Source organism: Citrus clementina, unplaced genomic scaffold (genome assembly GCF_000493195.1).
Source record: "Citrus clementina cultivar Clemenules unplaced genomic scaffold, Citrus_clementina_v1.0 scaffold_3, whole genome shotgun sequence".
In the NCBI taxonomy this organism is placed as follows: Eukaryota; Viridiplantae; Streptophyta; class Magnoliopsida; order Sapindales; family Rutaceae; genus Citrus; species Citrus x clementina.
The window spans coordinates 15,229,508-15,255,311 of record NW_006262339.1 but is presented as its reverse complement, the minus strand read 5'-3'; the positions used below and the strand labels follow the sequence as shown (position 1 = coordinate 15,255,311).

The 25,804-nt window shown below is 38.3% G+C and overlaps 1 protein-coding gene and 1 pseudogene across 1 annotated transcript; both read right to left on the bottom strand.

Annotated features, from left to right (window-relative positions):
- Positions 1–12,187: 12,187 nt before the first annotated feature.
- On the bottom strand, positions 12,188–13,072 carry LOC112099606. The gene has a single exon (XM_024187020.1). The coding sequence runs from the start codon at positions 13,070–13,072 to the stop codon at positions 12,188–12,190; it is 885 nt and encodes a 294-aa protein (XP_024042788.1).
- A 7,728-nt stretch (positions 13,073–20,800) lies between these two features.
- LOC112099605 lies at positions 20,801–25,162 on the bottom strand (annotated as a pseudogene).
- Positions 25,163–25,804: the final 642 nt, after the last annotated feature.

The window sequence follows — 25,804 nt, the reverse complement described above, 5'->3', positions numbered from 1 at the left end:
GGAACGACTTCCGGAACAAAGAAAATCTAAGTTATTACCTCGAGGGGATGGCCCATTCCAAGTTTTGGAACGTATCAATGACAATTCATACAAACTAGATTTGCCTGGTGAGTACAATGTAAGTGCTACTTTTAATGTTTCTGATTTGAGTCCTTTTGATGTAGGTGATGATTTGAGGACAAATCCTCTTCAAGAGGAGGGGAATGATGAGATTAAGGATAAAACTATCACAAGCACATGGGATGAGGTATATTCAGATCCTATTCAAGTTCCCATCGAACCCGTTACAAGAGCTCGAGCAAAGAAATTGAAAGAAGCACTTAATGGATTGATTCAAGCAACTTGGGCTCAATCAAATTCGTGGAGGTCCATTGAAGGAATCGCACATGATAAATGCATGATTCAGGCTCTTGAAGTTTCCAAATACTCACTTTCATGAAATAGGGAGTTGGCTTAAAAACATTATGGCGGGAAAATATATTTTTTTCTTTTTTTTTCAGATACTTTCCCGTTTCTTGAGGAGGCTATTAGGGAATCAAATCAGTTATTTCTATTTTAATCGCCGAGTTTCCATGTAATTGACATAAGGCATTTAAGACAATTAGGATCCTGATTTAGTTTAAATTCTTTCCTATTTACTTAGATTAGGATTCTTATTTGATTTAGATTCTTTTCTATTAGGGAAGATTTAGATTTAGATTTGATTTTTGGGTTAGGATTTATTTCCAAAAAAAGTCTTGTAACCAACCCTATATAAAGTACTCATATTCAATAAATAAAAAAGAAGTTTTTTGATGCAATTGGTGAGAGAGTTAATTCTCTTTGGTTCTTTGCGAACTCTTTGAACTTATCAGATTTCTGTGGCGTTCAAATTCTTGACTTATCAATCAGACCATCCATAGCTGATTGTGGCGTCTTCACATACCAAGGTTCGTGCTTTCAATAAGCATTGGGTCGAGGTTCCATTCCATTCCTGGTTTAGATTCGATCTTGGGAACTAAATTGATTAGGGTCGCGTCAGTTCTTGACGGGGTTCGTATCAAAAGGGGTACAAACTAAAGTGTCTACAGGCAACAAAGTTGTGCAAATTGATAAAGCCAGAAATGATTATAGTATTTTGCTTATTGCAGTATGTATTTTGTATAAATGAAAAGATTGTACCTCTTATTATGTATAAAGTGCGAGGTTTAAATAAGATGAATATTATTTTATTGTGATTTGTTTAATTACTAAATTCTCACTAAATTCTCTATTTCTACAAAATTATTAACATTTATATTAAGAATCAGTAATTACTAATTTTTTGAAAATTTTTGTTCAATAAAAATTTAGTCTGTTGGCTTTCTGATAGTTTAAATTAAAAAATTCTAACAATTTGAATTAAAAAAAAACACATTGAGAAGCTAATTTTTTTTTTTAATTCAATGGGAGAGAGAAATTTAGCAATTAACCAACAACAATTTCATCAATTGCAGAACTACCTTTGCCATTGGCATGGTCATCCTTGGTCGAGCAGCTCTATTGTTGTCACTAAATGTAGGACTATATTTATATACAAGGTGAAAGGGGGACAAGGATTTTTACAAACATTTTATTATTTTTTAATTAAAAAATATAAAGAAAATGAAGACAAGACAAAATCGATAGCACATCTTGTCGTTTACCATTTCTCCATAATTTTTGGGGCTCATCTCCCATTCTAATTTAATTAGTTGTTAGAATAAGTATCTCCCTCACTAATGCGGGTCGAACAAATATCACTTATGATTTCACAAGTGCTGATTTAAATGAGAAGTACCGTAGAGTTTCCGAATGCGTATGCAGTTGCAGTGCCAACTTATTATATAGAAGAGCGCATTGTAAAAATTTCCCATTAATTATGAAATTCCAGATGACATTTTTTCTCCATTCCCAATGTCAATTATTTGATAACCCCATACTGTTCATGGGCCCTATATTGTTTAAACGATTTATTTAATAGGACATTCAAACGCATCATGTTTATGTTACTTTAGAGAGTTATGTTATTTTATATTTAGATGTATAAATTTCATTAGCTTATGGTAAAAAAAATGCAAAATAATTTTGAAGATTCTGTGGATATTGATTTTCGGATTATGGAAACTCAAATTATTTTTGATTGGTTAAGAATCGCTGAAAATGGTCCAATTATTGTTCTCAAAGAATTGTTCTTACCAAAAATCTCTTTTATGAATAAAAATCAATTTGAAACTTATTATTTTATTCTTCTTTTTTTACTTTAAGAAAATTTCTCTTCTTGAATGTCAAGTATTGTGTAGCAATGTTGTTGTACTCAAGACTTCCTCTCATTATTATCAAACGGCCATTTTGAAGAGAGTTTTGTATCCTCCAGCTTCAGTCCACATCTTCATCATGATGATGAATTTTGGACCACAAATTAATCAGGGCAAGAATTTAATGATGTTAACTAGAATGAAATGTACCATCTCTCTTTGGAAGCAACTTGGAACGCCTTTGTGCTGGGAACCTCTCCTTTCTCATATGCACCCAAACCCAATCTCCAGGCTAAAAAACCACTTGCTTACGTCCTTTGTTGGCTTGAGTAGCATATTGTTCAGTTCTCTTTTCTATGTGTTGTCATGTTCTCTCATGCAATTGCTTGACAAATTCAGCTTTCTTTTTACCATCCATACTAGCACGCTCATCAATAGGTAAAGGTAATAAATCCAAAGGAGTTAATGGATTAAAACCGTATACAATCTCAAATGGTGAAAATTTAGTAGCTGAATGGACAGTTCTATTATAAGCAAATTCAACATGTGGCAAACATTCTTCCCAAGTTTGATTCTTTTGAATAATGGCACGCAACAAAGTAGACAGAGTTCTATTTACAATCTTAGTTTGTCCATCAGTTTGTGGATGACAAGTAGTAGAAAACAAAAGTTTAGTACCCAACTTACCCCACAAAGTTTTCCAAAAGTGGCTCAAGAACTCAGCATCTCGATCTGAAACTATGCTACTTGGTACTCCATGCAACTTGACTATTTCCTTGAAAAACAAATTAGCTAAGTTTGTTGCATCATCGGTTTTGTGACATGGAATGAAATGTGCCCCTTCTAGAGATGTGACTGAAGATGAGTTATGGATACCATCTTATCGGCTATCATTTTCTTATCCGAATGGACAGCTCAGCATTTCCCAACATCATGAATTTCAAAGGAAAAACAGTTCCAGAAAAGATGTTGTTCAGACTTAAAGACTTTTTCTCAAAATCTGACTTCTCTGTGAAGCATATAAAAGGAACCTAGAACCTCATTCCAGATCTACTTTCAAGATTTGCAAAACCGATACCACCTCTACATTGTATATCCACAGGATATCACTTTCCCATCATTTTCATGGCCCACAAGACTTTCCCTCTTGGAAAAACCTTTTCCACAGTTTTTGACATCCAAGAATTTGCAAAAAGATATGTTTTTAGGTTTTTCATGAAAGCCTACATATTAGCAGATTCATTTCCTTTCTCAACTTTCCACCCTGAAAACTTGTTTCTCACAGGTCTAAACATTGACCCTTCCAGAGATGTGACTAAAGATGAGTTATGCTACATCTGGTGCCTAACTGTTCTTTACACCACAAAGTTAATTCTCCCTGTCTGACCTACCCTGAATCATCTCATGAATCTTGAATCATCATACCACTTTAACTGGTATGTTCAGATGGCGCATCAATGTCTGAGGGTATTTCAAAGAATGATTCTGGTTGGGATGGTTGTGCTGGTTCTGTTTCTCCGGGTTGTGCCATCAAAAGTTTAGTAATATCTGCATAAGCCTTTTCCGAATCAGTGGTTGAAAGTGAAGATTTTGTATTAGATTCTATCACAGAAGTATCAGTTTATGTGGAATCAGTGGAAAATTCAATATGATGGGAAGCATATTGATGCATGGGTTCTTTATCCTTGGATTGAGATGGTTTTGGGGTAAGAACAGAAGTATGTTCTGGAGAATCTTGTTGTTGTGTGGTAGTGGAGATTGGTTGATGAATTTTGATAGGACTTGGTTGGGGCTTAGGTTTTGGTTTTGGCTGAGGTGGATGTGGCATTCTAAATAGTTTGGAAGGATCATACGGTTTCATTGGTGCAAGCATGGGACTGAATGGATGGTAAGTTGGACTGATTGTAGCTATGGGAGGTGATTTGGTGAAGAGTGTAGGCCTGTGCTTTTCGGATTCAATCTGATCAAGCTCTACCTTTAGCTGTCTGATTTCTCTCTCCTTTTGGTCAAACTCAGGGCCATAGTATCTTTGACTAAGCATGACTCTTAAGTCTGTATCCAGTTGGGAGATTCGAGATTGTAAATTTTGATAGATCTGGTGCATTTGCAAGGTTATTGAGTCAACCTTGGTTTCGATCTGGTCAGTTCGTAAACTGATTTTATCAACCCTTTTGTGGATGTCTACCAATGTATCATTTTGTGCTCTGGCATTCTGTGTTTGCCAGTTGAGGACTGATTCAAATGGTTTAGGTTCTTTTAGGTGACCAGTAGAGGTTATGGCTGAAGGAATGAAAGGTTTTGTCACGACCTTTTTTTGTGAATCAGATTGGGCTTCTAAGGATGGGAAATTGAAAGAATAGTCTTTGGATGATAAAGAAAACATCATACAGGCAACGGGTTGAGGAGTAGAAGTTTGGCTTAGATTTGGTGGAAAGGTTCCAGGTTTGCAATGTTTTGCAATCCATTTGAGTTCTTTTTTGTATATGGGTAACGGAGCTGGTGGAGGTGGAGGTTCATATGGTGGTTCTGCTTCTGTGTGGTTACAAGGAGAATGAGGTTTCTTTTTTGGTTTTCTTTTCGTTTTGGAATCTTGATCGTCCTCTTGCCAATCATCCCAACAGGGACAATTTGGGTCGCACCTTCCGGATCCTGGAGTATCCCATAGAAAGTGTCCATTTAACTCAGAATGATAAGAGTTCGTTTAACTTAAAACCCCAAACTTACCAAAGTGGTATGATAAGAGTCTTCCCTATTTCTTTGAAAAATAGTTAAGCTTTAGAAACAGAGAGAAATTTTCACTCATGGCATCAACTTCATCTAATGACGCTTTTAACTTCTACGATCACTCCAATCTCCCTTTCTTCTACTCTGTCCTTACCCAAATCTTGCACGAAACAAACTACCAATAAAATAGAAAACCTTGTTGAATACTCATATATCCCTGAGTCAGCCCAGATCAATGAATCTTCATTCCCACTTTTTACTAGAAGTATAAGAACCCTTATCTCTACTAAAAGACCTCATCCAAAAGAATACATCCAGTCCTCTAGACTAGATTAGTGCACTCTTCAAGCTACCACAGCTGAGCAATATGTTACTTTGGAAATACCTCCAGAATTGATTTCCAACTGGAAAAGGGAGGGTTATACTCATCTCCATCTTGGGGGAGTAAGATTAATCCTTACCTTACACGGAAGAAAAGGATTACCTGTTACAGCCAGAATTGCTATGCTCGACACCAGATTCAAACAGTATCAGGATGCAGTAGTTGGTACCGTCCTGACCACTTTACATGCAGGAAGTGTTCTTCTCACTTTCTACCCCAATTTCAATTTATCTCTCCAAGATACCAATCTGTCAACTGCCTTGAATGTTCAAGTTCAAATTCAAGGAGCATAACAAATCTCCTCAGCAAAAATGGCTACCTTACACTATCAGTTGGTCTATAGGCTTCAAAATCATGCCTTAGATCTTCCCACACCTAATGCTCTTATGGTGTTAGCAGAATCAGACCAAATTCCAATGATCATCCAAATCCCCAGACAGATCCCTCACCATGAACTCATAAAACTCATGCCGCTGGAATGGATTTCAAACTATGAGAAATTCCATAACAATTCAGCCCCCATTCAGACATCAGAAAGTATGTTTGAAAGAAGGCCAGATGGTACTATCATAATGACTTTTCGGCCTCCACCAAGTACCTCTCAGCCTTTACCTAGTGCTCCTCAGGAACCTCCAAGGTTATCATTCACTTATTCTTCAATGATCATGACTGTTCAAACAACCTAAGAAGATCTGCCAATCACAGGGTTTAACTCAGAAGGGTACCCGGTTTACCCTGCAAAGTTAAACAGACACTTTCTATGGGATACTCCAGGATCCGAAAGGTACGACCCAAATTGTCCTTGTTGGGATGATTGGGAAGAGGACGATCAAGATTCCAAAAGGAAAAGAAAACCAAAAAAGAAAACTCATTCTCCTTGTAACCACACAGAAGCAAAACCGCCATATGAACCTCCACCTCCACCAGCTCCGTTACCCATGTACAAAAAGAACACAAATGGATTGCAAAACATTGCAAACCTGAAACCTTTTCACCAAACCTAAGCCAGACTTCTACTCCTCAACCGGTTGCTTGTATGATGTTTTCTTTGTCATCCAAAGACTATTCTTTGAATTTCCCATCCTTAGAAGCCCAATCTGATTCACAAAAAAAGGTCATGACAAAACCTTTCATTCCTTCAGCCATAACAATCTCTGCTGGTCACCTAGAAGAACCTAAACCATTTGAATCAGTCCTCAACTGGCAAACACAGAATGCCAGAGCACAAAATAATACATTGGTAGACATCCACAAAAGGGTTGATAAGATCAGTTTACGAACTGACCAGATCGAAACCAAAGTTGACTCAATACACTTATCCATCAAGTACCAAATCCAAAAATCATATTGAAAATAGCTTTTCACGATACCACCTGAAAACACGGCACTCACAGCCTTAAAGAGGGTGAACGTTGTGAGAAAACAATTTTGTTTTACAAAAATCGGTTTTGGAGGATAAAAACGGGATCTTTCTGATGCAAAGGATTCTTAGGCTTAAGGCAAGTGTAGAGCATACTCAATATTGAAATTAGAAGATAGAAAGAGTTTAGAGAAACATGATATAAGAAAACTAGATTTTATTTCTAATTAACTCCTGAATTACAAAAGGGTAGAGAGATCCTTATATAGAGATCTCGAGGTGGAAAGAGATAAGGTGGGACCCTTATCTTTTACAAAAGGAGAAACATAATTATGAAAGCAATAAAGCAGAAAAGCACACCACGCCAAACTAGAAAAGCAAAAGCAAACTTTAGACAAGACAGGACCCTTGTCTAATTATTAAAGCAAACTTTAATAAAGTAAAAGCTACAGATTCCCATGGGCTTATCAGCGATCACGGAGTGGAGGGACACCTAGATGGAGACATGTCACCGGTCTCTTTTTCATAATGGCGCTGGGCTCGGTGCATCCTTCTTTGGTCAAGATATGCTTAAGCTTGCAGATATTTGTCTTCATCTGCATCGATCATTTTTTATGTGGAAGGACCAGGGGAGTCTGGATTGGTGACAGTGTATGGGGTATTTTCAGTGGGAATGAGAGACTGGAAATTTTCCCAAGGGTCCTGAGCATCTTGGAATAAGACATTAGTGTAATCAGGACGTTGTTCCATGACAAGAATTCCATGTGGACTTGAACTTGAACCTGGAGTACAGGCCTGTGTCTTTGGAACTATTTCCAAGCCGTGTGACGGTCCGACAAAGGTATGGTGGATGTTTGTGGTAGGTGGTTTAACATTGTTAAGTTCCATGAGATAAACTCGAAGAACAGATGTGATTGATGTATCATGGACGGGAGGATAAAGATGGGGATAAGTTTTCCATTCATAAGCCATGTCTTGAGTCTAGAAGTCTCTGGTTTCAGGATGTTGGAAATATGGGCTGTGGATAATGAAAACAGTGGTAAACATGTTTGCTTCATGTTCTGGAATCCTGTTTAATCTGTGAAAAGTACACATATTCTGGAGCTGTTTACGCCACCATGTGAGGGGTGAATACCATTCTAGGAGAGTCCATAGAAGGTCAGAGGAAAACTCAGGAGTGGTAATGTGGCGGAGGACTGGTTTAACAGGGAAGACCAGTTTTGTAGCATACAAGACATATACCATAACTCATCTTCTGAGATGGACAGGTGAGATAGGGTGAGACCTGTGAGAAACAAGTTTTCCATACAGAGTGTAGGAAAACAATTAGGAGTCTTACTGTGGACATTGAAGAAATACCGGTAAAGGAATTTCTTAGCAAAGTCTTGAATTTGGTAAGCTGAAGAAAAAGGAATGCTCATGGGAAAAGATCTTTGGTTGAGAGCTTTGAAAGAAAGTTATCGATTCATGGCTATGACTGAGATGATATGAGTTGAAGAGAGGAGTGAGGGTTTATTTATAGCCGGGCATATAAGGAAGTCTGGGATGAGGTTCTGTTTACCTTTGATGTGCTGGATAGTAAAGTCATATTTGGAGAACCAAGTTTTGAGGTTGAGCAATTGCTTGTCAGGAAGCAACTTGTTCTTGAAATCAAAGATTCTAGGAAAAGAAGAATTGTCCATGTTGATAAGGAATTTATGGCTGATTAGATGAAATTCAATTTTTTTGATTCCATACTTTACCGCCAAAATCTCTTTGTAGATCACATGGTAGTTCTTTTCAGAGTCTTTGAATTGTCCATTTGCATAGGCACAGAAATAGTCCAAGCTATCTATCCTTTCGAGGAGAATGGCACTCTAGTAATCGTCATTGGCATCTGTCTGCAGAATGCGTTGTCCAGTTGTGGGAATTTTGAGTGGAGGAGGTGATTGAGCTATCACCTTTAGCTGTTTGACAGCTTCAGTTTGTGCTGAAGCATGCGGGACAGCTGGCTGGTGTGGATTGTAACTTTAGGAATGAAATCTCGAATATAATTAACAATCCTGAGGAACTATTGTATTTGCTTCTTGGTGAGATTTATGTAAGGGAACTTTAATAATTCAATTGCAATGTGCGGTCCAGGTTGGTAGTGGCCATTTGTGATCACCATGCCAAGAAAGTCAATAGATTCTTTCGCTATGCTACTTTTCTTTTCAGAAAGCATGATTCCGTGTTCCTACACAATATGAAAAAAATCTAAAAGGAGTTTTTGATGGCTATCATGATCGGATGAGAACAATAAAATATCATCGATGTAGACCAAAGCAAGATGGAGGATAGGACTGAAAATTTTTGTCGTGGCCTTTTGAAATAATGAAGGAGCTACTTTTAGACCAAAGGGCATAATAGTCCATTGATAGTGAGCATCAGGAATGCAAAATGCAGTTTTGGGACGGTCAACTGGTGAAATACCAAGTTGCCAAAAACCAGCTTTTAAATCGAACTTAGAGAAGATACGTGCCCCTTGAAGATGGACAAACAGGGTCTGTATTTTTGGAAGGGGGAACTTATCATCTTTAAGGAAAGAGTTGAGTGGCTGGTAATCAATAACTAACCGCTTTTTACCATGAAATAATTCAAATCTTTTTTCAACATAGAAGGCTTGACAAGCCCAATCTGAATCAGTTGGTTCAATCAGACCTTGCTGAAGCAATTAAGAACATTCTTGATTTGCAAGTAAGAGATCTGAAGGAGACATACCCGGATGAAAGGCTTTTGTATGGTTTATGTCTTCGTTGAGTTTGAAAGGAAGGTGAATGAAGAACTGTTCATTTTTCCAGAGAGGGGAAGGATGATGAAATTGGGAATGATTTTCTTGACAAAACTCAAGAAGTTTTTGTGAAATATGATTGTATGGAGTTGGGACATCAGAATGACTAAGCGTTTCTTTCCTCTGACAATTTCAGAATGCTTTTCAACATAAAAGGCTTGGCAAGCCCATTGAGAACTTGTGGGCTCGATTAGACCTTGGGCTAATAGTTGTGAACATTCCTTTTGGGCTAGGAGTAAGTTAGAAGGACTCATTCCTGGATGAGTAGCTTTGGTCGGGTTAATGTCTTCATTGAATTTGAAAGGTAACTTAATGAAGAAAGACTTATTTTTCCACAATGGGTTTGGATGGGTGAACTCAAAATGGGACTCTGGACAGAAACTTAAAAGTTTAGTTGAAATATCCTGGTAAGACTGGGGGGTTTCAGACAGATTGTAGAGTTTTAGATTGTCTGTGAAAGGTTTGAACATGGATTTGACTCAAATTCCAGTGGGAATGATTTGGAGGTGTTTGATCTGGTGAAGGATGTCAACACCAAAGAAGATATCCTTATTAGGAAGGGTTGAATCGATAACTTTGGTCCAAATGACACAGTTTGGGAAGATTTGAATACCAATGGGTTTTTTGGTAATCAGAGAGGTGGTGAATAGTTTGCCATTGACAGCTTTGAAATGTTCTTCATATTCTGTCCAGGATTCGGGTGGAAGAATATGTGGATTTAACATGCTTCGTTGGGCACCAGTGTCTATGAGACCAATTGCTGGAACAGGCCTTTGGAATTTTGAAGGCAAGATATGGAGTTTGATGGAAGGTATAGGAACAGTAGTGTCAAGGGACAGTAACTGTTGGTGGAAAATCACTTGGGACTGATCACTATCGGAATCATCAGAGGAGTTTTGTAGTGCGAACACAGTTTCATCATTGGGTTCATCTTGTTCAGAGAAGTAGAATTCCAGTTCATCCTTTTTTGGAGAGAAATCTGTGGTGGCTTGAAGATGCTCAACTAACCGAATAGATTTTTCTCGTTTGTTGGGACAATCTTTAGCATAATGACCTTTTCTCTTGCAGATGAAACATCTGGTTGATTTTCTCCGTGTAAAGTCTCGGGAAAAGAGGACTTCTTTCGGAAAAATCGGTAAGGCTTTCTGGATCGGCAAGGTCTAGATGAAAATTCTGGATTTTTAAATTTCCGAAAATGCCTTTTCTTCTTAGAACTGCAGTCACAATCCTTTTTCTTCTGACATTTGATTTACAAATAAGGCTTTTTGCAAGTACTCCGGAATGGTTCTTTATCTTTCAACAGTTCTTTGAAAAACTGTTTTTGCTAACAAAGTTTGTCAAGACAAGTTTTGGCAAGCTGAAAGATTTTGTTGAGAGAGATATTATCAAGAACAAGATTGGATGCAGTGAGTTGCCTCTAGATGTCTGGTTGGAGTTCTTCTGGAAGGGAGACCAGAAAGACATGTTTTAATGTCGGCTCATTGAATCCATTAAGCTTATAGAACAGTAGGGACATTCGTTTGTAATAGAAGTCAAGATCTTTGGCATTGAGTGAACAGAATTTCATGTTGAGATAATCTCATCGTGCAGCTTCAAAAACTGCAGAAGGGTCTCTAAGGAATTGATCATGGAGAACAGCAAGAGCACTTGAGACTTCTGGTAAATCAACAAACTGTAATTGGCGATAGCGGCCTAAAGAATCAAACCAATCTCGGAGAGCACCCGTAAAACGAGTAGCAAATTCCCTAAGGACTGATTGAGTTGTGGCTCCTGGACATAGCATTTGAAGGACAATCCAGGCAGACATTTCATTAAGGCGATCACGCCATTTGTAAGATGGAAGATCATCAAATGTGAACCATGGACCATTTGACGATTTTTGACTGGGTGGACTGGTTTGGGCTTGGGTTGGCGGAGGTTGATTTGTGGCAGAAGATTAAGGCATTTCTTCTTTAACTTCTGAGGGAATATCAACATATGGTTCTGTATGCGAGGTTTGGCCTTGGGCAGGTTGAGCCATCAAGATTCTGGTGATATCAGCATAGGACTTTTCAGAGTCACTAGTGGAAGCTTAAGATTCTGTATCAGTTTCGGTATGGCTATCAGAAACAGCTAGATTTGAATCAGAAGTTTGGTCATTTGTAGTAGAGGAGTGGTCACTAAACTGGTGCATGGGTTCTTTATCCTTGGATTGGGTAGGAGGTTGGGATAAAGTTGGTGGTGAAGGTGTTGGCGACAATGCCGGTGTATAACCAGGAGATTGTTGGCCAGGGATGGAAATGGATGACTGATGAATTGTGACGGGTCGTGGTTGTGGTTTAGGCTTTGGTTTAGGTTTAAGCGGTGGTGGCAATGGGTTATCCCGAAAAATGTAAGAGTCATGCCAAATAACTTGGAAGGGTCATACTGTTTGATGGGGAAAGCATAGAGGCAAATGGATGATAAGTTGGACCTATGGAAGGGATAGGAAGTGATGCGGTAAAAAGGGTAGGTCTTTGTTTTTCAGATTCAATCTGGTCAAGCTCATCTTTTAAGCGTCTGATTTCCCATTCCTCTTGGTCAAATTCTGGGCCATAGTAGCATTGGGCAAGCATAGCTCATAACTCATAATCGAGTGGAGTAATTCTGGACCGAAGATTTTGGTGGATCTGTTGCATCTATCCAGAGATGGAGTCAACTTTCGTCTCAAGTTGTTCAGTTCGTAAACTGATTTTCTCAACTTTGGAATTGATAGTCAACAAAGTATCATTCTGGGCTCTGGCATTTTGAGTTTGCCAGTTGAGGACTAATTCAAAAGGTTTGGGAGGTTCTAAGTGGCCAGATGAGGTAATTGGTGAAGGGACAAAGGGTTTGGACACAACATTTTGTTGGGAGTCGGTGTGAATCTCTAAAGGAGGAAAAGAGGAAGAATAGTCGGAAGAAGTGGATGAAAACATCATACAAGTCAGTGGCGGTGTGGAAAGTGGAATTGGTGATGGAGTCTCAGATTTGCAATGCTTTGCAATCCATTTGAGTTCCTTTGGAGGTGGAGGACCTTGTGGTGGTTTAGGGTCACAGTGGTGACATGAGACTGGAGATTTTTTCTTTTTGGGTTTCTTTTTCCTTGTGGTGGCATAATCATCGTCCTCTTCCCAATCATCCCAGCAAGGACAATTTGGGTCACACATGCCTGAGCCTGGGACATCCCATAGGAAATGTCCATTTTGCTTGGCTGGATAAACAGGGTAGCCGTCAGAATTGAACCCTGTAATGGGCAGGTCTTCTTGAGTTGTCTGAATAGCTGTGATCATAGAAGAATAGGTAAAGGAGAGCCAAGGGGGCTCTTGTGGAGCACTTGGAGGTGGTTTAAAAGTCATTCGGACTATTCCATCTTGGCATCTTTCAAACATGCTTTCAGATGTCTGAATAGGAGCTGTATTGTTATGGAACTGTTCATAGTTGGAGATCCATTCAAGAGGCATAAGCTTGATGAGCTCATGACGGGGAATTTGTCTTGGGATTTGGATTATGGTGGGGATCTGGTCAGATTCAGCTAACACCATGAGGGTGTCAGAGTGGTGTTAGAGTGGGTAGATCTAAGGCATGATTTTGAAGCCGATAGACCATTCTTTAAGCCGAAGTAGGGTTTTTTCTAGGACAGCTTTCTACTTAAAGTTCAAGATATTGGGAAAAGCTAAATTATCTAGTCTGATCAAGAATCTATGACCAATCAAATGGAATTCAAATTTTTTGATACCATTTTTCACGGCTAAGATTTCTTTGTAGACTATGTGATAATGGTTTTGTGCATCAGGAAATTGTCCACTTGCATAAGCAATAAAGTGTTCTTTTCCATAGCATTCTTCAAGGAGGATGGCCCCCCATGACTCATCATTGGCGTCTGTTTGTAGGATTCATTTGCCGTTTGTAATCAGCTTTAAAGGTGGAGCATTTTGGGCAATCTACTTTAATTGCTTTACAGCATCTGAGTAGATTTCTGATCAGGATGGTGGATTCTTTTTTAGAAGGGCAGATAACTTGCTTGTGTGGTGATTGACATGTGGCAGGAAATCACGGATGTAATTGATGATTCCAAGGAATTGTTGAACTTGCTTTTTGGTAAAGTTACTTTCGGGAAAGTGGAGTAACTCTTGTTCAATGTGGGGTCCAGGCTAATAATGGCCATCTTGGATTTTCATGCCAAGAAAATCAACTGAGGTTGTCGCAATCATGCTCTTCTTGTCAGAGATCATGATTCCATGTTCTTGAATGATCTGGAAAAACTATTGAAGTAGCTTGTGATGTTCATCATGAGTACCTGAAAAAAGAAGCAAATTGTCAATGTAAACAAGGGTATGGTGGAGGATTGGCTGAAAGATAGCGGTCATGGCCTTTTGAAAAATGGAAGGGGTTGTTTTGCGGCCAAAAGGAAGGACTGTCCATTGGTAATGGGCATTTGGGATACAAAAAGTAGTTTTGTATCTTTCAGAGGGATGAATGCCAAGTTGCCAAAAACCAGACTTCAAGTCAAATTTTGAAAAGATTCGAGCATTTTTGAGGTGGACAAAAAGGGTGTCTGTTGGGTAGTGGAAATTTTTTATCTTGGAGAAAATTATTGAGTGGCTGATAGTCTATGACCAATCGTTTCTTGCCACGAAGAATTTCAAACCTTTTTTCAACATAAAAGGCTTGACAAGCCCATTGAGAATTTGTGGGCTCAATGAGGCCTTATTTTAGCAATTGGGCACATTCTTGTTGGGCCAAAATAAGGTCTTGTGGGGTCATTCTTGTATGGGTAGCTTTGGTTGGGTTGCTGTCTTCATTTAGTTTGAAAGGTAAGGATATGAAGAACTTTGGATTTTTTCACAACGGGTTTGGATGGGTAAAAAGGCTATGGTTTTCAGGGCAAAATTTGAGAATTTGGTCTGTAATGGCCTAGTATGAGGGTGGTGAATTGGCTAAAGAATAAATCTTTAGAGTGCTGGTGAAGGGTTTAATCATGGATTTGTAACGGAGACCAGAGGAAGTAATCTGGACATTTTTTGCTTGATGTAGGATATCAAAACCTAGAAGGAGATATTTGTTTGGCAAAGATGAACCAATTAGTTTTGTCCAAACAACACAATTAGGAAATAACTGGATTCCTATTGGATGTTTAGTAACTAATTTAGTTGTAAAGATCTTTCCGTCTGCTGCTTTGAAGTGTTCCTCTTGAGTTTTCCAATACTCAATAGGAAGAATGGTAGGATCAAGCATGCTTCGTTGAGCACCAGTGTCGAGAAACCCAATGGTTGTGATAGGTTTATGATATTTAGAAGGGATAATTTGGATTTTCACAGAAGGTATGGGTATGGTACGATCATGAATGAGAATGGAGGAAGGTTGGACTGTGTAGATGGGTTCAAAATCAGAACTGTCAGAATCACTGGATTCTACTGGTAAGGCCAAAACTATATCATCATTTGGCTCTTCTTATTCAGAAAATAAGTGTTCAACTTGGTCTGTGGTTGGGGAAAATTCTGTAGTGGATTCCAGGTGTTGAATAAGTTTTATTGCCTTGTGAGGTTGATAAGACAATCTTTAGCAAAATGACCTTTTTTTTTGCAAATGAAACACCTGCTTTTCTTTCTGTCAGGAAACCGTTTGGAATGGGATTGCCTTTTTCTGAAAAAGCGAAACTGTTTGGTACGCCATTTCCTGGATGGAAATGGGAATATGGATTTCCTGAAGTGATACTTTTTCTTGGGTGAGCAGTTACACTTCTTTGGATCTTTGCATTTGATAGCCAAATAAGGCTTTTTGCAAGCAGATTTGAAAGGTTCTGTCTTTGATGAGTTCCTGGAAGAACTTCTTTTGTTCGTACAATTTATCAAGACATCCCAGAGCAATCTGGAATAATTTTCCCAATGATAATGTGTCAATGTTGAGCCTGTGAGCAGTTAACTGACGCTGAATTTCTGGTTGTAATTCTTCTGAAAGAGATGCCATAAATACATGCCTGAGTGTGAGATCATTGAATCCATTCAGCTTATAATAGAGCAAAGACATTCGCTTGTAGTGGTAATGAAGATCTTTTGTGTTGAGAGAACAACATTTCATGTTGAGATAATCACGTCTTGCGGCTTCAAAAGTAGCACTTGGTTCTCCAATAAATTGATCATGAAGAACGGCTAAAGCCTGAGAGACATCAGAAATCTGGATGAATTGAAGTTGTCTATACTGTCCAAGACTGTCAAACCAATCTCGAAGAGAACCCATAAACCGAGTACTAAATTCTTTTAGAACAGATTGGGTTGTTGCATCTGGATCTAACATCTAGAAATCAATCCAAGCAGACAACTCTTGTAGTCTTTCTCTTCATTTTGTTGGAGGGATATCATCAAAAGTAAACCATGGACCATTGGATGGTTTGGAAACTTTTGGCTGAGGTGGAATTGACTTAGAAGATTCACCAGTGTCACCAGTTTCATGATTTTATTCATCAATGTCAATAGGTTAAGTTCTTGGGCCAGGGTCAGTGGCACCAGACTGTTTAGTAGGTTCTACCATGAGAAGTTTGGAAATATCAGGTAGACTTGAATCAGAAGTGTTTGAGTCAGAAAAATCAAATGATTCAATGGATGATAAAGCCGATTGTGAAGGGGAATTTTTAGTAGAGGAATCTAGAGATGGTGAATGGGAAAGTTGTTGAGTAGAATATTGGTACATGGGCTGTTTTTCTAGAGTAACGGTAGTTTTGATTAGTGGTGGTTGAGTAGATTCAGGTAAAGAAGTTGGTGATGGAGAGGGTGATGGTTCAAATCTGGGTGTTTGAGGATTTTGCTCAGGAATGAGTTTTTGAACTGGAGCTAGTTTTGGTGTTTTCTTTGGTTTTGATTGAGGTCAGGGAGTAGGAGGAAACATGGTATGGGTCATGCCAAAAAGTTTCGAAGGTTCATATGTTCTGAAAGAAGTTGATGGTAAGAAAGGATGCTAAATTGGCAAACCCAAAATGCTAATGCTCAGAATCAAGCTCTCCACCATCTTGGAAAAATGATTGACAAAGTGGCATCACAGGTGTCACAAGACTGTGAGACACCACATGTACCATAACTCATCTTTAGAGATGGTGAGGCTGGGAACAATGGTGAAGCCAGTCCTAACTGCACAAATAACCAGTGATGCATTAATGATCCTTGCAGACACAGATACAATTCCCAAAGTATTTGCTTCGTTACCTAGAAGAAGAGGGGAAACTTAGTAAGCCATAGAGGTTTTATGAAGGGTAGGCTGGACCTTTTCTAAATCAATTCTAGCAATTTTTGCTTTCAAAACTCTTATCTCAGCTTGTTTTTTATCAAAATCAGGACTATAGACTCATTGAGCAAGCATAGCCCAAAGTTCAGAGTCAAGTTGAGTAATTCTGTTATGAAGATTTTGATAAATCTGATTTAACTTATCTGAGATAGTATCAACCTTTTTCTCAACCTGGTTGGATTTGTGAGTAATGTTGTCTACCTTATGATGCAAGGTAGTGAGTGCTTGGTTTTGTGCAACAGCATTTTGAGTTTGCCAATTTAAGATTGCCTCAAAAGAACGAGGTTCTTCTAAATGGCTAGCAGGAGTTACTGCAGAGGGGACGTATGGTTTAGAGATGAAATTCTTTTGTTGGTCAGTTTGTTTTTCTAAAGGTGGGAGCTGGGCTTGGTATTCTGTAGATGTTGATGGGGAAAACATCATACGGGACTGTATTTTGGGAGTGGGACTAACATGGGTAGTCTCATGGGTTGATTGAAGTCTGCAGCTGAGCAAAGCGGGTTCATGTTTTTAGATCCAGGCAAGACCTTTATCATAAATGGGTAAAGGTGCTTGAGAATCAGGCTCAGGTGGATCTTTACGATGAGTTGGCTCTGATACCAACTAGAGCTTCTAAGTACGTGGTGTTGTTATACCAAAGCAATGATAACAGAGTTATCCTTTGGACCAGTAGTCCGCATGCTGGTTTCTAGCCGATATACCTAGAAAATGAGAATGACATGGTTGCGAGATACCAGACATTCTGTATCTTACGATGAACTAAGAACCTAGACAACCCAAAAAGACACAGAGTCTAAAGGCAGGGTTCCGTCTATTATCTCAGAGCAAAGAAAGAATAAGAGTCTGACTAGCTTTTTGATGCACAGGATCCTTTTTCAAGGCAAGTGCAAACCCTTAGGATTAAAGAATAGAAACAAAGGTTTTAGTTATCCATAGGGTGGAATATTGAAACTTGAAATGTTATAAAAAACCTCTTGATCTTTTATTCAAAATAACTCTCCTTATATATAAAGATAAGGAGAAGAAAAGACAAAAGCTGGATCAAGATCATTCCAGCTGGCATACAAGTACACTTATTTTACAAAAGTAGGTAGGGCTCACTGGTACAGTAGTGGCCGACAAATGTAAAGTGCATGATTGCATAAGGACTAACAACTTTAAAAAGCTAAAGCATAAAGTACTTTATTTTACATTATTACAAAGTGACAAATCTCTTAAAGAGATATGGTTCCATCTTCAGATGAGGATTCAGTCTCGTCAGGGTCACAATCAGGGTCTTTGTCTTTTTTGAGTACTCTTTCTGGATGAGAACATCCTGGAACACATGGCCAAAGGCAATCTCGGGCTTTTGGTGAGAGAGGAGTTTGTTGAGGGAAATGTTCTGGTTGGGTTGAAAATGACAGATATTGAGAAGAGGATGATCCAGGGAAATCATATGGTGATGGTGAAAGTACTGGAGTGAAATCTTCATAAGGGTCTTGGGAATCTTGGAATAAAAAGTCAGTGTAATCTGGCTTTTCTTCTTTTATGATGATTCCACAGTTGGGAGGTTGGGAATGCAAGGATGGAGTAGGGATTATAAACATTTCATGTTTTGGTCCAAGAGATGTATGGAAGATTTATGGCTGGTCTGGAGGAATATGGTTGAATTCCATAAGGAAGTTCTTCAAGGAAGTCTTGATCTGGAAATCTTGTTCGAGACAGGCAATGTGAGGGACTGTCATCCATTCATAACTCTGATTCTGGGTCCAAAAATCTCTGGTATGAGGATGTTGGAAATATGGACGGTGAATGATAAAAACAGAAGTGAACTGTTGTCCTTCTTGGTCTGGAAGGTTGAGAAGGTAGTGTGTGTCAGCAATCTGTTGCAGCTTCCTGCGCCACCATGGTAATGGTGAAAACCATTCAAAAAGAGTCTAGGTAAGGGAGGTGGATAACTATGGATTATTGAGTCTGTTGAGAAGGGGTAAAATAGGAAAAACTATTTTTGTGGCATACAGAACAGTAAGACACCATGTATACCAAAGCTCATCTTTGGTAATGTCTTTGTGAGGTGTAATTACTAATCCTGTGAGGAAAAGATGATCAGGATGAAAACTGGGAAGGAACATAGGTTCTTTACTCATCTGATAGATGTTCATAAAAATCCTGAAGTGAGACTTTTTCCAGAAGTATCAAGACCTTGATTTCCACCAAAAAATTATTTAAAGTTTTCTGATGCACAAGATCCTTAATTTCAAAATGAATAGATTTAAATCTTACCGTTTACTTTTAGAATGTTAGAACTTCATTAACAGAGAGAAGAAAGAAAGTTTAGAACTTCAAGTTTCGGAAACACACGCTTTTATTTCTTGATCTCCGATCTTGATTTACAAAGAAAGAGATCATCCTTTATATAGGATGAGGAGGAGACAATCTTGATAAGACAGGACCCTTATCAAGATACTTTACTTTATAAAAGCAAATAAAAGAAAATTTTAATAATTAAAGCATGACTCAGCATACTTTAATAATTACACACGACAAACTTTACTTTATAAAAGTAAAAGTAATAAAAGCAAACTTTAATAATTAAAGCATGACTTAGCATACTTTAATAATTACACACGACAAACTTATAGCTATGGGGACGAAAGATTCATGTAATCTTCGTCAGAGGAGCTATCTGTGTCGTCTTTTGCTAACTTTTTCTTTGGATGCTTGCAGGTGGGACCACATGGTGGCCATGGGCAATATTGTGCTTTTGGACAATGAGAGGGGAATGTCACCATCTGATTGGTTGGCTGAACTTTAGGTGGACAAGTGCTGGCACTAGCTCTGGATAATGAAGGTTCTTCCAGTTGCGATGGATCTTGGAGCTGTTGGAGATGCTGGGTTAAGGGTAGGAAGTCAATCCAAGGGTCCTGAGCGTCTTGGAATAAGAAATCTGTGAAATCCAGTTTTTCTTCTTTGATGATGATACCTATGGGTTTTGGTTTTGAAATGGACGAAGGAGTTGGAATCATAATGATGTCATGTTGTGGACCTAAAGACGTATGGAATATGTCTTTATGTGGTTCAGGTTGGTGATTGAGGTGGCAAAGGAAATTTTAAAGGTTTTTTCTGGATGCTATTGTCTTGTTCAAGGATTGCTGGGTGTGGCGTTGTGAACCATTCGAACACTTGGTCTTGAGTCCAAAAAGAGTTGGTCTTTGGATGCTGGAAATATGGCTTGTGGATAATGAACACATAGGTGAACATATTTGCTTCTGATTCAGGCATTGGATCAAGGTTGTACGCCGTTTCCTGGATGGAAATGGGAATCTGGATTTCCTGAAGTGAGACTTTTTCTTGGGTGAGCAGTCACACTTCTTTGGATCTTTGCATTTGATAGCCAAATAAGGCTTTTTGCAAGCAGATCTGAAAGGTTCTTTATCTTTGATGAGTTCCTGGAAGAACTTCTTTTGTTCGTACAATTTGTCAAGACATCCTAGAGCAATCTGGAATAATTTCCTAATGATAATGTGTCAATGTTGAGCCTATGAGCAGCTAACTAATGCTGAATTTCTGGTTGTAATTCTTCTAGAAGAGATGCCATAAATACATGCCTGAGTGCGGGATCATTGAATCCATTCAGCTTATAATAGAGCAAAGACATTCACTTGTAGTGGTAATGAATATCTTTTGTGTTGAGAGAATAATATTTCATGTTGAGATAATCACGTCTTGCGGCTTTAAAAGTAGCACTTGGTTCTCCAATAAATTGATCATGGAGAATGGCTAAAGCCTGAGAGACATCAGAAATCTGGATGAACTGAAGTTGTCTATATTGTCCAAGACTGTCAAACCAATCTCGAAGAGAACCCATAAACCGAGTACTGAATTCTCTTAGAATAGATTGGGTTGTTGCATCTGGAGCTAACATCTGGAGATCAATCCAAGCAGACAACTCTTGCATCAAAAGTAAACCATGGACCATTGGAATGTTTGGAAACTTTTGGCTGAGGTGGAATTGACTAAGAAGATTTACTAGTTTCACCAGTTTCATGATTTTCTTCATCAATGTCAACAGGTTCAGTTCTTGGGCCAGGGTCAGTGGCACCAGACTGTTCAGTAGGTTCTGCCATGAGAAGTTTGGAAATATCAGCTAGATTTGAATAAGAAGTGTCTGAGTCAGAAAAATCAGATGATTCAATGGATGATGAAGCCGATTGTGAAGGGGAATTTTCAGTAGAGGAATCTAGAGATTGTGAATGGGAAAGTTGTTGAGCAGAATATTGGTACATGGGCTATTTTTCTAGAGAACCAGTAGTTGGGATTGGTGGTGTTTGAGTAGATTCAGGTAAAGAAGTTGGTGATGGAGAGGGGGACGGTTCAAATCTGGATGTCTGAGGATTTTGCTGAGGAATGGGTTTTGGGACCGGAACTGATTTGGGTGTTTTCTTTGGTTTTGATTGAGGTAGTGGATGTGGGGGAAACAAAGTATGGGTCATACCAAAAAGTTTAGAAGGTTCCTCCCTTACCTGGACTCTTTTTGAATGGTTTTCACCATTATCATGGTGGGGTAGGAAGCTACAATAGATGGCTGACACACACCACCTTGGTACCATGTTTTAAGACAAAAGAGTCTGTTTGGGGTGTATAACATATAATGAAAATGTTTTAAGTTTTCTGTTTTTCCTTCTGAGTATATGGCTCGAAACCCCAAGCATGCGGACTACTGGTCCAAATGACGATCTTTTCCTCATTGCTTTGGTCTAACAACGCCACGTACTTCGTTGCCTATACAACAAAAACAGAATCATTTCCCCTTTTGACCTAGGTAAACCCAAAACAAAGTCCATAGAAATATCAACCCAAGGTTCACTAGGTATGGGCAGAGGGTTATACAATCCATGGGGTAAAACTTTAGACTTAGCATGTTTACAAGTGATACACTTCTCACATATTCTTTCAACATCACGTTTCATATGTGGCCAAAAGAAGTGTTCTTTTAAAACATCTAAAGTCTTTACAATGCCAAAATATCCCATTAAACCACCCCCATGAGCTTCACACACAAGCAATTCACGCAAAGAACTATGAGGCACACAATTTATTTTCTCTAAATAAAAGCCCATCATGCCTATAGAACTTACCAATTGCAACTTTCTCACAAGCATTAAACACATTAGCAAAATTAGGATCGTTAACATATAATTCTTTAATTTACTCAAATCCTAACAACTTTGCATTTAATGTAGAGATAAGTGCATACCTTCTAGATAATGCATAAGCCACCACATTCTCCTTACCTTGTTTATATTTGATCACATAAGGAAATGGCTCAATAAATTCAACCCATTTGGCATGTCTCTTATGCAACTTACCTTGCCCTTTCAAATGCTTCAAGGACTCATGATCGGTGTGTATAACAAACTCTTTAGGTAGAAGATAATGTTGCCAAGTTTCCAATGCTCTCACCAATGCATACATCTCCTTGTCATAGGTAGGATAGTTTAGGGCTGCTCCACTCAATTTCTCACTAAAGTAAGCAATTGGACACCCTTCTTGCATCAAAACAGCTCCAATACCTATACCTGAATCATCACACTCAATTTCAAAAGTTTTAGTAAAATCAAGTAAAGCAAGTAATGGTGCAGAAACCAATTTCTCCTTAATTAGATTAAATGCCCTTTCTTGTTCACTACCCCACTTAAATCCCACATGTTTTTTCACAATTTCAGTTAATGGTGCATCGTCTTTCACAAATCTTCTATAAAACTAGCCAAACCATGAAAACTTCTTACCTCACTTACACTTTTAGGTGTAGACCACTCTTTAATAGCCTTTACCTTCTCTTCATTAACCTCAATTCCTTTAGCACTTACAACATAACCAAGAAAAACAATCTGATTTGTACAAAAGGAACACTTCTTTAAATTAGCATACAACTTTTCCTTCCTTAAAACAGTCAATACACTTTGCAAATGTTCAATGTGTTCATCTAAGCCTTTGCTATAGATCAAAATATCATCAAAATAGACAACTACGAATTTACCAGTAAAAGCACGCAAAACATGATTCATTAACCTCATAAAAGTACTAGGTGCATTAGATAACCCAAATGGCATCATTAACCACTCATATAAACCATATTTTATTTTAAAGGCAGTTCTCCACTCATCTCCCTCTCTAATCCTAATTTGATGATATCCACTTTTAAGATCAATTTTACTAAACACGCAAGAACCATGCTATTCATCAAGCGTGTTATCAAGTATAGGAATAGGATGTCGATACTTTACAGTGATTTTATTAATTGCACGATAGTCAACGCACATCATCCATGTTCCATCCTTTTTGGGCACTAGTAAAACTAGTACCGCACATGGACTCATGCTCTCCCTCACATATCCTTTTGCCAAGAGTTCTTCAACTTGCTTTTGAAGTTCCTTTGTCTCCTCGGGGTTACTTCTATATGCAGGTCTATTAGGAATGGTAGCTCCAGGGACGAAGTCTATTTGATGCTCAATTCCCCTAATAGGTGGCAAACCATTAGGAACTTCATTTGGAAACACATCATCAAAGTCCTGCAAAAGAGTCACAATAGCACTAGGCAAAGAAAAGTTAAGCTCATTAGTGTGTAAACAAGCCTCTTTGCACAAAAGTACAACGATAGGCTGTTTTGAAAAGAAAGCCCTCTTAACCTCGCTCTCTTTTGCAAACAAGTTCACTTGCTGCCTCTCTTTTCTCTCAACAATATTTTTTTCTATCTTTTCACTTGCTTTTCTTTCAATCTCTCTTTCTTTTGTACTCTCATTTTCATTTTTTGTATCACTCTCTTTGTGTATTGACATTTGATCCTCATACACTTGCCTGGGTGTTAATGGTATAAGAGTGATTTGCCTTTTGTTCATTACAAAAGAATATCTATTTAAGTAACCATCATGTGTCACACGCCTATCATATTGCCAAGGTCGACCCAAAAGAATGTGTCCAGCATGCATGGGTACTACATCACATAGAACCTCATCCTTGTATCTCCCAATAGAGAATGAAACCAGCACTTGTTTATTTACTTTAACTTCCGCACAATTATTCAGCCATTGTAGCTTATATGGCCTCGGATGTTTCAAAGTTTTCAAATTCAATTTTTCAACTAAACTAGTGCTAGCTACATTAGTACAAGTTCCACCATCAATTATCATATTACATACCTTATCTTTGATGTGGCATCTAGTATGAAAGATGTTATCACGCTGTACCTCCGCATCCTCTTTTACTTGCATGTTGAGAGCACGCCTAGTAACCATCAATTTACCATCAACAGGATATTCTACACAATCATTAGCATCCTCCAAAGGTGGCATAGGATCATCATCTGATTCACTCTCGGTTTCAACATCACCATCATCCCTCAAGATCATTACTCTCTTATTTGGGCATTGAGATGCAATATGACCTGTCCCCAAACATTTAAAACACTTAATATCTCTATTTCTAGAGTGTTGGGAATCAGATTTACCTTTGCTTTGGTTGCCTCCCTCTTTATGATCCTTGATTGGCTCAATCTTAGGCTTTGAAACAACCTTTTCATCTTTGCTCCATTTTGACTTCCATGAGGAAGATGAACCCAAATTGGTTCTAGTGGAACCTTTCTTTTTTAGTTGTCGTTCCACTTTCATGGCCATGTGAACCATGTCTTCCAACTCAACATAGTGCTGCAAGTCAACCACACTAGCAATATCTTGATTTAAACGATGTAAAAATCTTGCCATAGTGGCCTCTCGTTCTTCTTCAATGTTGGCTCGAATCATGATTATTTCCATCTCCTTGTGGTAATCTTCCACACTTCTAGAACCTTGTGTAAGACTTTGAAGCCTTTGGTGCAGCTCCCTATAATAATGACTAGGAACAATCTCCTCCTCATGATGGCCTTCATCTCCTCCCAAGTGTTTATAGGCCTTTCACGATTTCGTCTCCTACTCAAAACAAGTTGATCCCACCAAATAATAGCATAATCAGTAAATTCAACAGCAGCTAGTTTTACCTTTTTCATTTTTACCTTGAAAAGAAGGAATTTTCAGTTTGATACTCCCCAAATCACGATCCATACGTCTTGCCCTTCTATTATCTCTTCCACGCATGTCAACGGTGCCCTGGTCGTCAAAATCATCTATGTCATCGCCATCTTCTTCTCCCACGACAGCATGCCCTTGATTACCTCTTACATTAGGAGCTATTGGTTGTTGCCCCCTTTGTAGATTGGCTATGGCAGTGTCTTGCCTCTCCAATTTGTCACGGATCTCTCCAAACATCAGATTCATGTGCTCAAACTGTTGTTGCATGGCTTTGAGCATGATTGATTGGTCTATAGCTTCTTGATCTTTTGACATATTTGTGATCTGAAAAGAATGTTAGCAAAAAGACCTCACAACACTCCCTCACATGTTTCACTCAATTTGATGTCACTTAACTCTCGTGTTTAACACACAAATTGGCTTTTACCCTCTAATGATCTCACAAACTTTTTCCTTTTACCACACTTAATTCTCTCTTTTAGTTCTTTATTGAACTAAATAAACAAAATCAAGAAAAAAAAAAACCCAAGTGGCACACCAAATATGACAATCCAGCACACTAACAAAGAAAAGAAATTAAGAGGACACAAAGAATGAAAAGGAAATTGAAGAAAGGAAAGCAACACAATTGATATGTGTGTAAACTATATCAAGGAAAATGAATAACTAAAATTCAATTTGATGAAAGTAGAAATACTTAAATTCTTTTGTAATCTTTTTTTTGTGTACGTTTTTCTTTCTTTTTTTTCTTTTTTTTTTCTTTTTCTTTTTTATAATCAAAATAACTAAGACATTCAAACCTGATTAGAAACTAGCTATGATACCAAATGATGTGAATCCCACAATTTGACTTTGAAACCCACACTTAATTTGTAGTTTCAACTTCCCAAGAAAGTTCTAAACAAATTTATGACAAACAAAACCCTGACACAATGCTTAAGAAAACATGAACCAAAG